This window comes from Mesoplodon mirus (assembly GCF_964341445.2).
Source record: "Mesoplodon mirus genome assembly, chromosome: 2".
In the NCBI taxonomy this organism is placed as follows: Eukaryota; Metazoa; Chordata; class Mammalia; order Artiodactyla; family Ziphiidae; genus Mesoplodon; species Mesoplodon mirus.
The window spans coordinates 224,926,953-224,945,278 of record NC_138977.1 but is presented as its reverse complement, the minus strand read 5'-3'; the positions used below and the strand labels follow the sequence as shown (position 1 = coordinate 224,945,278).

The window sequence follows — 18,326 nt, the reverse complement described above, 5'->3', positions numbered from 1 at the left end:
CCGGTCTTGAGTTGGTCGGCAGATGAAGGAGACGCTGCAGTCTCACCAGGGGCATGTGTGCAGGGGGAGGACGGCCTCCTGCAGAGTCAGGCCTGAGCTGCGGGGAGAGGACCCAGACAGCAGCCTGGAGGAGCGCAGGGTGGGAGGTGGCAGGCGCAGCCCCCCGACACAGACACCACCCAGGGACCCTGAGACCATCACACAAGAGAGGGTCTCAGGTTACTAAATATGAATTTAAAAATAAGTGTGACTCAAAAGACTAGAAAATGTGAAGACATTCAGGGGACATTCTTACCCACCAACACCAGTGTGCCTAACTTTATTCCCGAATGAGAAAAGGAAAGGATCGAGGACAAACTCTGGGAGCTTCGTTAAATTTCTAGGACGTGGCACACTGAAATCCTTTATGCAGTTTATTATAATTAGTAGGCTTCATCCATTCATTTAAAGTTTAAATCAAAACACGTTCAATGTCACATCTACAAAATAGATTTCTCTGCTCACAGAGTTATGTCTAGAGAAGGCTGTGCTAAGAAGTTGGGGATCGAAACGCAGTTTTCTGCTGTCAGTCTGAAATGTGCCATGATTCTAACGGGAGTGTAAGTAGCACCTTCAATCCATAGATGGGCCATTCTCCTAACACGTAAAAATCGCCTGAAAGCATCACTTAGCATTTATCTGTATTTTTGTTAAGGTTTGCCCCTTAAAATGGCATTTGAATTATACGTGCTGATGTGTGGTCATACTTGATCTGGACTTAAGCCCTTAGTTTCCTGGAAAACGTTAGGACGTGCTTTCTCTCCGTGGAATCTTATCAGTGAGTTATACTACGGAACTGACTGGTTAAGATTGTTTTTCCAGTCAGATTAGCTTCTTTACTAGAACAATAGGAAGCAAAAAACGACGACCGAATCTGTCTCTTAGATTGCTTTTGGCTGAATTAAAGTCCTTTCCTGAGACAGCAGATGGGCCTGTGAGAATGCTTACCAACCCTCTTTCTGGCACAACTGGTCTGTGCTGCAGAAAGTTCAGCAATGGCAGGATTAATTTCTATTTTTATTCTTATAACCAAGTGGTCTATAGATGCCTATGTGTGTTTGAGTTGTTTTACTAAGTGTTTTGGCATAAGGAGCTTCTCAGTTGTGTTTTGAATTGTTATAAAATAGCAAGCACGGATTGAGCGCCAGTTATGTGGCTGATGCTCCTGGGCTAAGCACTTTGCAGGCATTTCTAATGCTCTCAAGGAGGCCTAGGAGGCAGGTACTGCCAACAGCCCCATTTGACAGAGGAGGAGACAAGGTAAAGTGAGGCTAAATAGCAAGACCCCCCGGGACTTCCCTGGTGGCGCAGTGGTTGAGAGTCTGCCTGCCGATGCAGGGGACACAGGTTCGTGCCCCCGTCTGGGAAGATCCCACATGCCGTGGAGTGGCTGGGCCCGTGAGCCATGGCCGCTGAGCCTGCGCGTCCGGAGCCTGTGCTCTGCAGCGGGAGAGGCTACAACAGTAAGAGGCCCGCGTACCGCAAAAAAAAAAAAAAAAAAAAATAGCAAGACCCCCCCCAAAGCGGGAGAGCCAGGGCTCAAACCCATGTCCTCCGCCTGCAGTCTTAAAATGGGTGCACGAGCAGGTGGCTGGAGAGGGGAGGGAGGCAGAAACTGCAGGAAGACTGGCATGATGAGCATGTTTCAGATCACTGACTGCCTTGATGACCTTTCATTCATTTCCCCCACTTTTGCCAGAGATAAAGGTGAAGGGGGGGTGGGTACCTTCTGGCATCGTGCAGAGCCTCAGACTGTAACAAGAAAGTCTTGCATTTCTCTTTGCTTTTGCTTGTAACAGTATCATACTCCAGCCCTTCTTGTCTACTATTGTCTTTCTTGGAACCAGCCCTTGTTCAGAACCGTAGCAGTAGTTGCATTGCATTCCGGATATTCGCAGCATCTTAAATGAAAAATCCTCCATGCCTTTTTTGTAGAGGTGGAGATTTTCAGTTCAGCGTTTCTGACAAACATGACATTTCTCCTCATCCACACCTTACCTGTGTCTGTAGAACGTACAACACACCGTATTTTGTAAGACAAGACTGGCCAATCTTGTACATCTCTTCTAAGACTGTAGAGCAATCAGACTTGGCTTAAGTAGCCTCAGAGAGAGCGGGGGAGAGCTATTTCAAGGAGCCCTCCCTCTCCCAACCCACACAAAGAGTGATGAACAATTAACACAGGCTCTTATTCGTGAGAATAACTACTCATTCATAAATGCTTTATAAGGATATAAATAGGAGCCAAACAAATTAATTGAGACCATGATTTAGGAACCATCCGGCGATAGCTGGTCGCTCTGAGGTTGAGCCCAAACGTTCCAAGTCATCTTCAACAGAATGAATTCGGTATCTGAATGGATTTGAAAGAGGATTTGCACGCTTGGGACCTGTGTGGGTGTCCGATACTTAAACCAGTACTCACAAGAATCCATTCGTCAAGATGTTCTCCCAAAGAAGTGAGATGAAAATCATTATAAAAGCCTTCGTTACTACAGGGAAGCCTAAAGCTAATAACTGAGAAAACGTGCTGGGAAGCATCCTCTGTGTCTTCTCTCGGCTCCCTAGGTTTCACCCTTTTGCCCAGGTGTTCTCTGAGACCCCCACCCCCCGAGCCTTTCTGCAGTCTTCCCAGGGGTCTCCTTACTCAGAGTCACCCGGACACCTGTCCTGCCCCCTTTCAGAAGGCACAAGACTGAGTTATTCATCTCCAGGTACACCTCAGCCCAGGCCCTTGAACACAGTAGACACGTAGGAAATATGCTGAACTGATGTGAATTTTCAGTCGTAAACAATAAGCCTTGTCACTGGCTCACTTACTCCCTGGGAGGTGGGGAGGGGCTGCCATATCAGTGAGTCATGGGTTAGCAAAAATTGGAGCCACTTACTCCTATAAATGTAAAGTGTAGCTACCAAGGTTTTGGACTCCTGCTAACCTCTGCCTGCCCAGTACTTCCAGAAACTTCTGCTAAAATTTGTTGAGTTTCATATCATACACTGATTTTTTTTCTCTATCCAAGCCATTTATTTGAAACGCCAACTATATGTAGGATAAAGTCAGCGTTACATGCTTGTCAGTAACTGTAGAAATACAGAACCAGTGAAAACCTTTGTACAACCGTAATGACACTCAAAAGAGAAATGTATCATTGTACAATGCTTCACACACAGGAAGTCAACTTTGAAGGTATCTAAATAAAAATACATTTCTTTAAAAAACACTATGTACAATTGAAGCGTAAACAAGTTTTACAAAGTACTAGTCATGCAGGTTGTAGAAAACACTTGCATAGGACATGAAATCAGTTTAAGAAAAATTTCTGAGCCTTTAGCATTGAAGGCACTTGACTTTATTCCCGTAACGGTACAACCACAAGAAATGCAGTGTTGTAGAAAATACACTAATATTTACATGACAGACCCATCTGATGTCTCTAAAGTTACTGCACGGGGAAGCACCCTTATCTCCCTGGAGAGAAATCACTTCAGAGGGAAGCCGTTTAACTCATTACAGTAGTCAATGGCATGTTTGTTTTCCACTCACTTCTGTTACTATAAACACCCAGATTGTACATGAAAAAAAACCCGGATGCCTGATACTTTACCTTTATATTTTGTAACAGGCAATGGATGCCTATAAGTAAAAAATTCCAACAGTGTAAAGGGTTATTCAGAAAACAGTCTCTCTCCCACCTTTGTCACCAGGCTCCCTTCCCAGAAGCAATCATTGCTACTAGACTTTTGTAAAATGTAATTTAGAATACAGTGAAAAGTCTCTTCCACCTGTCTCTCTCTGCAGAGTGAGAGATTATGGAAAATTTGGAAATTTCAGACACTCAAAATTGGAGAGGAAGGTACAGTGAAACCTGGCCGCCTGTCACGCATCTTCAGCAGCCGTCACCTTGCTATCACTCTTATTTCAAACCTTAGATCCTTATTTTGGATTCAAATGGCAGCACACTCCGTACTTCTTTCTACTTTGGTTATTCCAGATCCACCTCATCCTTTTCACTGGCTGTGTAGTATTTCATGGTAGAACCACACCGTAGATTCTTTAACCAATCCCTTACTGATGGCCACATGGGTGGTTTCCAATCATTTGCTCCTTCAAACAGGCATATTCTTGCCCAGGTACCTTGGGCCGATGCATGACGATGGACGTGGGATAAATTACTGGGAGCACAATTGCTGATCAAAGGCCATATGCATTTAGAAATTTGGTAGATGAGGCAGAAATGCTTCCAAAGGAGTCGTCCCAATTTCTGTTCCCCAAGTCTTCACCAATATAGTGCGTTCAGAGGATTTTTTTTTATCTTTGCCAATGTGATAGGTTGGGAAAAAAAAGTATCTACATTTTTCTTCCTAAAAATGAGATGGAGGATCTTTCCACAGGTTTAAAATCCATTTGTTTTTTCCCTTTTTCATAAACTGTGTTGTCGCCTCCTTTGCCACTTTTTTTTGTCATGTTTAGAAAGGCTTGTCTACCCAAAGATGACAAATACGTTTTTCTATTTCTTATACCTTCATGATCTTTTCTTCACATTTAAATATTTGATCCATCTGCTCTTTAGTGTATAAAATGAAGTAGGAATCCAACTTTATTTTTCTAGATGACCACCTAACTAATCCTCAGCACTGTTCATTGTATTTGTGTACTTATTTGTCCATTATTGGCTTATCTTTTCTTTATTAGATTTACCTGGTTTCTCCTCAACTCCTCCTACCCCCAAAGAACCAGCTCTAGATTTTATATATGACTTTCCTTTTACTATTGTTAGACCACAGAAACATTACTTTCATTTCCCCTCTACAAATCTGAGATAATATCTCTCTCGTTGGACTTTGTGATAATTAAATGAAAATATCTAACATTATTAGAATGTCTGTAATGTCTTTGCTAAATGATAGTAATTAATTTTTTATTTTACTAATTATTTTCTGTTTTTATCTTTATCACTTCTATTTTTAGGTTTATTTTCTTTCTCTAACTTCTTAGATCATTATTTCATTTTTATTCATACTTGATTACATGGCACGTAAGTCTAGGAATTTCCCAAACACTGCTCTGTCTGTACTGACTCTAACTTGTAGTGTTTTCCATATTTATAATTTTTAAATAGTCTATGTTTTCTCTTTTGTTTTCTCCTTTGGCCCAAAGATTGAAATTAATTCTGGGGCTTCCCTCGTGGCACAGTGGTTAAGCATCTGCCTGCCAATGCAGGGGACATGGGCTCGAGCCGTGGTCTGGGAAGATCCCACATGCCACGGAGCAACTAAGCCCGGGTGCCACAACTACTGAGCCTGCGCTCTAGAGCCCACGTGCCACAACTACTGAGCCCGTGCTCCTCAACAAGAGAAGCCACCACAGTGAGAAGCCCACACACCACAACAAAGAGTAGCCCCCGCTCGCTGCAATTAGAGAAAGCCCACGCGCAGCAACAAAGACCCAACGCAGCCAAAAATTAAATAAATTTATAAAAAAGAAAATTAATTCTGTTATTGTTAATATTTTAAATACAGATTTCCCTGATATCCGAAAGCAGAGCATTCCTGTGAAACCCTTCATAAGCCAAAATGGCATAAAGTAAAGAAGCGATTACCTTGGGACACGTATTGTTAAGGGATGCAAAAAATAAATCGAGATAAAGCACAGATGCTTGCAGACACAGTTCAAAGCTCTGGCAGCTTGATGCTGAGATGCTGAGTGTAGTTCACAGGGACGGACCTTAGTGGGGCCCCTCCCTCTGCTCAGGGTAAGCTGTCTCTACAACGTCTGCTGCCCAAAAAAATGCTGAAAGCTTTTTTTGCTTTTTGCCTGTTTTTGTAAAAGCAAAGATCCTCTTTGGATTTCTTTCAGTTAAGTGAAAACAGGTACTAATGTAGGTCTTTTGTAAAAGTGGGGTAAAGCGAACTTTCAAAAATTGGGGAATACCTGTATTTAAAATATATAAAAGTAAAAATGATCTAAAATTCACCCATATTTATACTACATAGAAATAACCATTGTTACCTGTCTTTCTATGTATACACCTATTTCAATTTCAGATATATAATATGCATACATTTCTTTTTTTAAAAAAAGGAAAAATTAAACAGTATAGACTACCTCAGCCTCCCTCCAGGTATAATCTCTGTCTGTTTGGTGTTGATTTTCTATAGCACTTTTCAAGTATTTTTACATAAATAGGTATCCGTGAAAATATATAGTAATTTGTGGTTTTCAGTTTATATAAATGGTATTAAACTAAGCATAACAAAATGTGTACTTAAACTCAGCTGTGTTTTACTTTTTGTTTCTGGACATTCTCTTTGGTTCTTATTCAGACATGAGGCTTGTCTTTTAAATACAGTAAGAAAATTTGTTCCAATAATTTCCAAATCTAAACTCTTTGGGTGTGTTACCCCCTCTCCCCCTCTCCCTCTCATGATCCCTTGCTTCTTTGGGTGCTTGGTCATTTACTATGAGCTACTTAATTTTCTGGAAAATTCTCTGGGAGCTCTTTCAGGTCTAGGATGAAGTCTGTTCCTCCAGAGAGGGTGTAATTTGCCTCTGTCAGGTGCCCAGGGCAGCACCAGCTTGAGGCCCCTTTAAATGGCTCAGGGCTTATGAGCCACACAGATGATGTGATGTCAGCTTCAGGTCCTCAGGGGCAATTTGTGGTTATAGGTTGGTCTGCCCAGCACCAAGAGAACTCTTCTTGTGTCTGCTAGGGATGGACAGTAGTATGTGTTTACTTCTAGAATATTCTTACCCTGAGGTACAGTCCTTTGCAGGGCCCAGCTTTATCAGGGAGAGGTCAGGAAGAGAATGGTGCCCTACTGAACTGAGGCTGGTGCTGACCTTCGACTCCTGCATCCCTCACCTTAAAAGGGTATCAAAACCAAAACCCAGGTTTCCCTAATTTGGCCTATAGCTTCAGTGTACTACTTACCCCTCTGGGCTTCTCCTTTCACTTAGATGTTGGCCTGATAACATCTTGCTATCTTGTAGCTCTTTGATGCTTTTAAGAAACATTTTAATATTTTTTTCTTCCCACTGAATTTATTTTTATATCAAAAACTATAATTTTTCATTAAGAAATATTATTTATGTTAACATGTAATGAGTTATTAGTGTTTTTATTTTTTTAATTTTTTATTCTTATTTTATGTTGGAGTAAAGTTGATTAACAATGTTGTGTTAGTTTCAGTTGTACAGCAAAGTGATTCAGTTATACATGTATATACATGTATCTATTCTTTTTCAAGTTCTTTTCTCATTAAGGTTACTACAGAATATTGAACAGAGTTCGTTGTGCTATACAGTAGGTCCTTGTTGGTTATCTATTTTATATATAGTAGTGTGTATATGTCAATCCCAACCTCCCAATCTATCCCTCCCCCACCCACCCTTACCCCCTGGTAACCATAAGTTCGTTCTCTAAGCCTGTGAGTCTGTTTCTGTTTTGTAATAAGTTCATTTGTATAATTTCTTTAAGTCTTCATATAAGCGATATCATATGGTATTTGTCTTTCTCTGACTTTATTCAGTATGATAGTCCCCAGTTCCATCCATGTTGCTGCAAATTTCATTCTTTTTAATGGCTGAGTAATATTCCATCTTAAATATGTACCACATCTTTATCCATTCATCTGTTGATGGACATTTAGGTTGCTTCCATGTCTTGGCTATCATAAACAGCACTGCAATGAACATTGGGGTGCATGTATCCTTTTGAACCATGGTTTTCTCAGGATATATGCCCTGGAGTAGGATTGCTGGATCATATGGGAGCTCTATTTTTAGTTTTTTAAGGAACCTCCATACTGTTCTCCATAGTGGCTGTATCAATTTACATTCCCACCAACAGTGCAATAGGGTTCCCTTTTCTCCACACCCTCTCCAGCATTTATTGTCTGTAGACTTTTTGATGATGGCCATTCTGACAGGTGTGACGTGATATCTCATTGTAGTTTTGATTTGCATTTCTCTAATAATTAGTAATGTTGAGCATCTTTTCATGTGCCTCTTGGCCATCTGTACATCTTCTTTGAAGAAATGTCTGTTTAGGTCTTCTGCCCATTTTTTGATTGGGTTGTTTGTTTTTTTGATATTGAGCCACGTGAGCTGTTTGTAAATTTTGGAGATTAATCCCTTGTCGGTCATATCATTTGCAAATATTTTCTCCCACTCTGTGGGTTGTTTTCTCATTCTGTTTATGGTTTCCTTTGCTATACAAAAGCTTTTGAGTTTAATTAGGTCCCATTTGTTTATTTTTGTTTTTATTTCCATCACTCTGGGAGAAGGATCAAAAAAGATCTTGCTGTGATTTATGTCAAAGTGTGTTCTGCCTATCCAGTCTTACATTTAGGTCTTTAATCCATTTTGAGTTTATTTTTGTTTATGCTGTTAGAGAATGTTTTAATTTCATTTTTTTACATATAGTTGTCCAGTTTTCCCAGCACCATTTACTGAAGAGACTGTCTTTTCTCCATTGTATAGTCTTGCCTCCTGTGTCATAGATTAATTGACCATAGGTGTGTGTGTTTCTTTCTGGACTTTGTATCCTCTTCCATTGATCTGTATTTCTGTTTTGTGCCAGTACCATACTGTTTTGATGACTATAACTTTGTAGTATAGTCTGAAGTCAGGGAACCTGATTCCTCCAGCTCTGTTTTTCTTTCTCAAGATTGCTTTGGCTGTACAGGGCCTTTTGTGTCTCCATACAAATTTAAAATTTTCTTGTTCTAGTTCTGTGAAAAATGCCATTGGTAATTTGATAGGGATTGCCTTGAATCTGTAGATTGCCTTGGGTAGTATAGTTATTTTGGCAATATTGATGCTTCCAATCCAAGAACATGGTATATCTTTCCATCTGTTTGTGTCATCTTCGATTTCTTTCATCAGCATCATAGTTTTGGAGTAGTTGCCTCCTTAGGTAGGTTTATTTCTAGGTATTTTACTCTTTTTGATGTGATGGTAAATGGGATTGTTTCTTTAATTTCCCTTTCTGATCTTTTATTGTTAGTGTATAGAAATGCAACAGATTTCTGTGTATTAATTTTGTATCCTGCAACTTTACCAAATTCATTGATGAGCTCTAGTAGTTTTCTGGTAGCATCTTTAGGATTTTCTATGTATAGTATCATGTCATCTGCAAACAGTGACAGTTTTACTTCTTCTTTGCCAATCTGGATTCCTTTTATTTCTTTTTTGTCTCTGATTGCCATGGCCAGGACTTCTAAAACTATGTTGAATAAAAGTGGTGAGAGTGGTCATCCATGTCTTGTTCCTGATCTTATAGGAAATGCTTTCAGCTTTCCCCCATTGAGTATTATGCTAGCTGTAGGTTTGTCATATATGACCTTTATTATGTTGAGGTAGGTTCCCTCTACATCCACTTTCTGGAGAGTTGTTTTTTTTTTTTAATAGAAATGTTGGGGGTAGGAGTTTATTAATTTATTTATTTTTTGCTGTGTTGGGTCTTTGTTTCTGTGTGAGGGCTTTCTCTAGTTGTGGCAAGCGGGGGCCCCTCTTCATCATGGTGCGCGGGCCTCTCACAATCGTGGCCTCTCTTGTTGCGGAGCACAGGCTCCAGACGCTCAGCCTCAGTAGTTGTGGCTCACGGGCCTAGTTGCTCTGTGGCATGTGGGATCTTCCCAGACCAGGGCTCGAACCCATGTCCCCTGCATTAGCAGGCAGATTCTCAACCACTGCGCCACCAGGGAAGCCCCTCTGGAGAGTTTTTATCATAAATCGGTGTTGAATTTTGTCAAAAGTTTTTTCTGCATCTATCGAGATGATCATATGGTTTTTATTCTTCAGTTTGTTGACATAGTGTATCACTGATTTGTGGATATTGAAAAATCCTTGCATCCCTGGGATAAATGCCACTTGATCATGGTGTATGATCCTTTTAATGTGTTGTTGGATTCAGTTTGCTAGTATTTTGTTGAGGATTTTTGAGTCTATTCATCAGTGATATTGGTCTGTAATTTTCTTTTTTTGTGGTATCTTTGTCTGATTTTGGTATCAGGGTGATGGTGGCCTCATAGAACGAGTTTGGAAGTGTTCCTTCCTCTGCAATTTTTTGGAAGAGTTTCAGAAGGATAGGTGTTAACTCTTTTTCAGTGCTTGATAGAATTCACCTGTGAAGCCATCTGGTCCTGGATTTTTGTTTGTTGAAAGTTTTCTAATCACAGTTTCAATTTCAGTACATGTGATTAGTCTGTTCATATTTTCTGTTTCTCCTGATTCAGTCTTGGGAGATTGTACCTTACTAAGAATTTGTCCATTTCTTCTATTAAATACATTTTATCCAACAATTTTAGAGAGAAGGTAGGTCAAAATAACTCAGCCTGCCATATATCTGGAAATGGATGATCCACCTCCCAACTTTGGTTAGTTCTAGAATGTCTATATTATTATGGCTAATAACATTTACTTTCTGTTTTGTAGCCATAATTCCCACAATTTTGTTACCCTTAGGTTTACATTGAAGGGATTTAGTGCTTAATCTCCTTGCCACTGAGCCATTCTTTTCCTGGCTGGCTGAAGTTCATTCTATTGGACTTCCAGAATTCCTTCCAGAAGAGCTCTTAGGAAGTATATTCCCTGAATTTTGTATGTTCAAAGACACTTGGCTGTTGCTTTATTTTTTCAATGACAGTTTAGGCATAAAATTAATGGATCACACTTTCTTTCCCTGAAACTCTTAGATGCATGCTTCCTCTATCTGCTCTGAAGAAATCAGAAGCTGGCTTATTTCTTTTTTCCTTGTAAGTGACATGACTCTGTATCCTGTTAATTATGTCTTAATTCTGATGAGTCTGATTCATTTCACCCAGGGAAACAGTGTACACTTTCAATCCATAGACTTGACTCTTTCAGAAAAGTTTTTACAAAATAAACCTGGGTATCTTTTCTCTCTTTACTATTTGTTCAGATCCCATAAGTGACACCATTTATGTATATGTTGTATCACCTTTGTCTGTGGTCTTTGTCATTTACCGTTGAACTTCTCCTCATTTCCCTCAAGCTGGTCCCCACAGCCCTGACTGTGTTCAGTACTGTCTTGGTCCTTGGTTTGCATTGTTGCTTTATTTTTTTTCCTTTCCCTTTTCACTTGACTTTTGCCAGCTCCTTTTTCATGTCCTTATGTATACATTTTTGCCAGTGGCTTCTTAGTTTGCCTTTTGTTGGTCATGGTTCCTTCCTTCCTTCTTTCAGTAGTTTTGATTAATGTATCTAAATTCCTCTTTAAATGAAGCGAGGTCTTCCTGGAAAAAACAACCAGTTGCAGGAAAGTTGGGGGAAAGGCCAAGTCAGAGCTCAGGGCCACCTCCAAATTGCCCACCTCATCAGGGATCATGGGACAGCGGGCTTTGAAGGATAGTGGTGGTTTGGCCTCTCCTGATTTCAGCAGAGACCCTTCCACGTCCCCTCCCCTGCTCCTGGTGTGCACAGATTGTTGGGCTCATCTGCTGCTCCTTCAGCCCTGACACACACACATCATCATCTGCGCACTCTGTACTCTTATCCCCGGCAGGCAAGGTGGATGTCTCCCCCCTCTGCATTTCACCAGGTTGGCCACGCAGGTGTCCCTTCCGTGGTCTCTCCTCAGCCCAGCCTGCTGGACACTTTGCATCCTTTTCTCATATATTCATGTGGGGCTATATGTTTTTCTCAGAGGTGGAATTTTGCTCCTTCTTGTGCATTTTCTTTACTGTTTTCAGGTGGTTTTAGAAAGAAGGGACCAGGGACATCTTCCAGCTAGGTGTAAAAGTGCTCTTTAAAGGACCTCTGCTTTTTCTGAATAAAGAGTAAAAAGAAGTTGAGGCATTTCCCAGAGAACCAGTTGTCCTTGGTGTTATCATGAAGTGTCTATTTCTACAGGGCCAGGGATGGGCCAGATGGTGAGCGATGTTTATGCTGCCCCGCAGCCCTGCACGAGCTCACCAGGGATCTCTGTGGCATCTCTGGCGTTTTCCTGTGATAACACCCAGTATTCCTGGGGAGATCCCTCTGGATAAGCAGGATGCACTTATTCTTGCTGATCATGCAGAAAGAGATAACAGCTGAGAATTCTCTGTGATGGTCAAAGCAAGGGGCTATATTTGGATCTAAAAATTTGTTCTCATCCCTCTAAAAAATTTGAAATATGTGGCTTTTGCTGAAACATGAGCAGAAAATGGAGAAATGAGACAACTCTATATTTTTTGGGGGGGGGCTGCATTGGGTCTTTGTGGCTGTGCATGGGCTTTCTCTAGTTGCAGTGAGCGGGGGCTACTCTTTGCTGTGGTGTGCAGGCTTCTCATTGTGTTGACTTCTCTTGTTGCGGAGCACGGGCTCTAGGCACGCAGGCTTCAGTAGTTGCAGAACTTGGGCTCAGTAGTTGTGGCGCACGGGCTTAGTTGCTCCATGGCATGTGGGATCTTCCCAGCCTAGGGCTCTAACCTGTGTCCCCTGCGTTGGCAGGCAGATTCTTAACCACTGTGCCATCAGGGAAGCCCGAGACAACTCTATTTAATAACAGATCTCGATTTTTCTCCAGTACCTAGAAGTTGAGAGGGAAGAGAAATGGGGATCTGAACTCATTTCCTTGTTTAAAATGAAAATCAATCTAAAGAAATGTTTATTGAGTGTGAGCAACTTGGCCTGGAGTCATTCCTCAGCTCCATTCCCATGGCTCTTTGTGGCCAGGCTGGATCGGACGTCATTGGGAAAGCCCAGGTTCAGGTTTTGCAAAGGCAGCTTGAAAAGCAGTGCCTAAAAGGGAGTGTGGAAGTCCCACCCCTTTCTGCAAGGTCAAGGCACATGCAGCTGGTGCTTCTGCCCAAATGTCTCATAGGCTCCATGCCTGATCCCTGAGGAGGGAGGATACATCACCTTGGACTAACCCCGCTGTTCCATGATGCCAGTTTGTCCCAGTTGGGCCTGGTGGGAAGCTGGCATCTTACCTAGGCAGCTACCTGTTTCATGTTTCCATCAAAACCATGTCATGGGCATGGCAGGAGGGAGGGGGATTGGTGCCTCTGCTGAGCCCAGGTTTGAATCAGAACTTTCAATCAATATCTCAACTGTTTGGGCTTTTATCACTATGGTGACCATATAATTTGTCCTCTAAACCAGGGCACATGAGAAAGACTATGATTAATAAATTAAACACAGCCGTAAATTGGGAATGTCCCAGGCAAAACCAGAATGAATGGCCAACCTATCTCCTAAGCTTCCATGATAAATCCAAATATATTGTGACACACTGTAACATACATCTCACTTTTTCTCCAGTAGTGTAATAAAAACCTGACATTATCTTTACTACCAAGACTAGATATTTACTCATACTTAGTGGCAAAACTGGTATCATTTAGTAATGAATTATTTAATCCTCAAATGTGGGTGCGTGCATTCATTTTTACATTGTGCATATTAGTGTGCTCATTGTTTTCTACCACCTTATGGGAAATGGAGCTTGCTTTAGTGCCGTGGTTTATCACCCAGTGTTTGTTGGGAGGATTATGGTGCTTTTAGATGGTTAAATTCACTCCTTCAATAATAGTAGCTGTGAAGCAGTAGCAGCTAACACGTATTGGTCGCTGTGTGCCAGGCTCTATGCTAAGAGATTAACAGATAATCTCTCCCTGAACCCTCACATCATCTCCTCTCTGCAGCTTAAAGAAGTTAAATAACTTGTGTGCTCTCAGAGCTTGTAAGCGCAGAGCCTGGTTGGATATACAAACAGCCTGACTTCGGTGCTTGTGCTCATTGTATGGCCTGTATTTCTAGTGAAGGTTGTGTTCTATTTTACGTTCAACAGGCTGTTAATATTTCCATTAATGAGAGCTGATGGGGAAATGGCGCTTTTAAGTCTGTTCCTTGTTCGGTGGCTCTTTCCTATCCCAGTTTCCCCATTGTTTCAAGTTGCTATATTTTCCATACAGCTGGGATCGACAGACTCCTTTGGTAGCTTCCTTTGCTTTATAAAGCTATGTTAAATTGTGACTATATTGTCGCCTTCTTTTAACTGAGCTCCGATTGCTGTGGAGATATGATTTTAGTGGGATGAGTACTATGAGAAATTCAACTCGTATGTGTTTAAATCATCTTGCGTATTCTGGATGTGTGGAATACTGTGCTCCATGACAGTGTATGAGGTCATCTGTTTATTAGGATGTCCTGTCTTCCTTGAGTTTCTAGCACCATTTCCTACAGACTTTCTGTACATGTGTGAGTGCTTCTATGCTCCAAGGACCGACGCAGCTGGTGCCTTGATGCCTGTGTTCACCCTGGGCCCGAAAGACAGTGTTATCAACACTCACTGACTTTCCAACTTGGCTCCAGTGAGCCCCACTCTCACAGTAGCCAAGGAAGGGACCCCAGGAGCACAAGTGCCTTTTTTTTTTTTTTTGCGGGGGTGGAGGTTGTGCCGGGTCTTAGTTGTGGCAGGTGTGCTCCTTAGTCGCACATGAAAGCTCTTAGTTGCAGCATGCATGTGGGATCTAGTTCCCCGACCAGGGATCGAACCCGGGCCCCCTGCATTGGGAGCGCGGAGTCTTAACCACTGCGTCACCAGGGAAGTCCCACAAGTGACTTTTAATCATTGTTATCTATATTCTGGGAGCTTCCCATACATTATTTTATTTAGTCCTCATAACAGTGCTATGAGATGGGTCTTGTTTTCTCCCACTTTACAGACAGAGAAGTTGAGGTTCAGAGAAGTCAAGTGACTTGCACGAGTCCCAGAGTATTGGTATTTGTACAAAACCCAGAGCAGATACTCCCAAGTTCATGCTCTACCCACCTTCTACTGCCAACTCCCTCACTGGCCTCTGGTCAATACAGCACCGCCCCATCAGCTTCCTTACAGAACAATATCTGTCCCTCAAACCACTGTGTCTTCGGTTTTCCTTCTGGGTGTCATTTTCCAAGCCAGTTTGTGACTCTCTGAACGAATTATTAGAAAATATTTTGGTAGCAGAACCTTTGTGTATTTCATGGAGGGATGTTACTGACCCCACACTGATGGGCGAAGGATGGTCACCTTCATTGTCTGGTTCGCCCACAGCTGAACGAGTTCTGTTACAGGATTCTGGCAAATTTGAAGCAATGAATGTGTTCTTTGCAAAGATTTTCACCACCTTCTCATGTTAGGCCTTTATAAATTGAAAAGAAGCCTAAAAGCACAGGAAAGTTTACATCCCCTGGTAACACTGGCCCAGAAACACCAGCATCAACTATACTTCCAAGGCCTGGGAACAGCATGGCAGCTGAAGACCCATATTTGAGTGACTGTAACTAAATGATGCTATGGTTAAATCTTTAACACACGTCACCCACCCTCACATGCACGCACGCACCACCACCACACCTGTGCGGTTAGAGGATCGTATTCAGAAAGTTTACAGTAAATGAAACTTGGGCTGTGTAGCAACTTAACCACTCTCCTCTCTCTGTCCCGCTCTCCAGGGTACTCTAACAACTCCTGAGGTCACTGTCTTGTCCGAGTTCACGGAGGTGGTGATCAGACATAATCTTGTGGTTTATTGCAGGGAACTCGTAAGCCAAACCCTCCTCAGAAGCCTCTGCCTGCAGATCCTTTAAGCAGGACAACCCGGCTTGCCAGGACCCTGGGACAGCAGGAGTCTGGGCTCCGCCGGGCGCCCATCAGGTTGGTATGGTGCACCCATGTCCCTCTTTTTCTCCCCAAAACTATGTGGGCGCAGCTGCACCGAGCCATGCTTCTCAAGCCACAGGAGGACATGGGGCACGCTGGCGGCTGTGCGTCCTGCACTCCCCACCCCTGGGAACAATATAAAACAGACGTGAGGGCGAATCTAAAGAATAAGCAGGAAGCAGCTGGGAGCTATAACTGTAGGCATCACATGTCACTCTTAGCAATGATCCCAGCCTACCCATGAGATCAACTCAAGATCAAGTAGAACTGATCCCTCAAAGCTGTGGCTGTTGATCTGGGCTGGGTCATGTCCCCCAAAGGAGAGAAAGCCAGCAAGTGGTGCAGTATTATGAAAGCTGAACACCTACCTCCAGAAATCCCACTTGGACCTTGATGGCCTCTGCCCAACCCCTGGGATCCCGAGAAACGAGGTGAGGTTGGAGGGTCATGGATGAAATAAGGGGAATGTAAGAAGTCAGGCTAAAGAAGCTGCTGGGCAGGGGTAACTAGGAGCTTCCCCCTCAGCCAGCAAAATGAATCACCTTTGAAGACTGAGCTGCAGCTGTGGTCATCTCCTACGCCCTCCCCCAGGGGATGAGGAAGGCACAGCCCTGAATCTGGACTTGGGCAGCGAGGTTTAACCCAGTGGTGTGCTGGAGCCAGCCCACACTGCTTTGCAAGAACTATTAAATTTCTAGGAATTTTGCAAGCTAGGTGTTAAGCCTAGCCATTCTTAAAAATTATATAAGCTGGCAATGATACCAGTTATATTGAAAACAAAGGTAAGAAATGCTCAAAGCTCTTTACCTCCATTTTTTTTTACTATATTTTACTGCAATCCATATTTTTTTAACATCTTTATTGGAGTATAATTGCTTTACAATGGTGTGTTAGTTTCTGCTGTATCACAAAGTAAATCAGCTATACGTATACATATATCCCCATATCCCCTCCCTCTTGTGTCTCCCTCCCACCCTCCCTATCCCATCCCTCCCCTCTAGGGAGACTGAGCTGATCTCCCTGTGACATGTAGCTGCTTCCCACTAGCTATCTATTTTACACTTGGTAGTGTATATATGTCCATGCCACTCTCTCACTTCGTCCCAGCTTACCCTTCCCCATCCCCATGTCCTCCAGTCCATTCTCTACATCTGAGTCTTTATTCCTGTCCTGCCCCTAAGTTCTTCAGAACCATATTATTTATTTTTTTAGATTCCATATATATGCGTTAGCCATACAGTATTTGTTTTTCTTTCTGACTTACTTCACTCTGTAGGACAGACTCTAGGTCCATCCACCTCACTACAAATAACTCAATTTCGTTTCCTTTTATGGCTGAGTAATATTCCATGGTATATATGTGCCACATCTTCTTTATCCATTCATCTGTTGATGGACACTTACTTAGGTTGCTTCCATGTCCTGGCTATTGTAAATAGAGCTGCAATGAACATGGTGGTACATGACTCTTTTTGAATTATGGTTTTCTCAGGGTATATGCCCAGTAGTGGGATTGCTGGGTCACATGGTAGTTCTCGCAACCCACATTCTTGAGATTACAGTATCTGTCGTTCCTATGGGATGAAAATGCCATGCCATGGTGGCCACTGCACATCTCTTCCATGTTCAGCCACATCATGTTGGGAGCATGAGTATTTATACCATGGAAATCAGCAAATGCTATACATCAGGCCCTCCTCCTTCCCCCCAGTGGTGGGTAGTTAAACATTTACCAGCACACAGATGGGTTAAACCCTCTGCCAAAACATATACCCCCTTAGCAGGCAGCTTGATTTGTGAGCTGCAAAGAACCAAAGGTAGGTGTTGGCCAGGCCCTGGGTTCAGTAATTCAGCATCTCTGAAGGGAAACGCACACGCTCATGATTTCATTACAGCTCTTAGGAAAAATGTTTGGCCCATGAAAGAGATAGCTGCCTAATATAGCTCAGATAAAGCCAGTCAAAGGGTCGGGACAGTGGTTTTAATTCCCCACTACACAAGTACAGAAAAACTGCAGAGCATCCTAATTATTTCACTGTGGTTTGTACACTGACCTTGAAGTTACTTTTCTTGTTCAAAAGGAAAAAACACCACTTTACATGGACATGAAGAGGGGAAGGGCCTCTCTTTTTAAACCTATTTTATTGAAGTATAGTTGATTTAGTGTTAATTTCTGCTTACAGCAAAATGATTCAGTTATACATATATTCTTTTTCATATTCTCTCCATTGTATCATAGGATTTTTTTTCAGATTAGTGATTTTTTTATTAGTTTCTGCTTTATAACAAAGTGAATCAGTTATACATATAGATATGTTCCCATATCTCTTCCCTCTTGCGTCTCCCTCCCTCCCACCCTCCCTATCCCACCCCTCCAGGCGGTCACAAAGCACCGAGCTATCATAGGATATTGAATATAGTTCCCTGTGCTATACAGTAGGACCTTGTTGTTTATCCATTCTACATATAATAGTTTGCATCTACTAACCCCAAACTCCCACTTCTCTCCCCCACCCTCCCTTCAAGTCTGTTCTCTAGGTCTGTGAGTCTTTTTGTTTTAGTAGATAAGTTCATTTGTGTCATATGTTAGATGCCACACGTAAGTGATATCAGATGATATTTGTCTTTGAC

The 18,326-nt window shown here is 42.2% G+C and overlaps 1 protein-coding gene across 1 annotated transcript in view; it reads left to right on the top strand.

The window, feature by feature from the left end:
* Positions 1-18,326, top strand: part of ADAM12 (ADAM metallopeptidase domain 12) — a 397,973-nt gene that overhangs the window by 373,238 nt on the left and 6,409 nt on the right. The window contains exon 22 of the mRNA XM_082637797.1: positions 15,571-15,689. Within this exon, the coding sequence (XP_082493923.1) occupies positions 15,571-15,689 (119 nt within the window). The remainder of the gene's footprint in view (positions 1-15,570; positions 15,690-18,326) is intronic.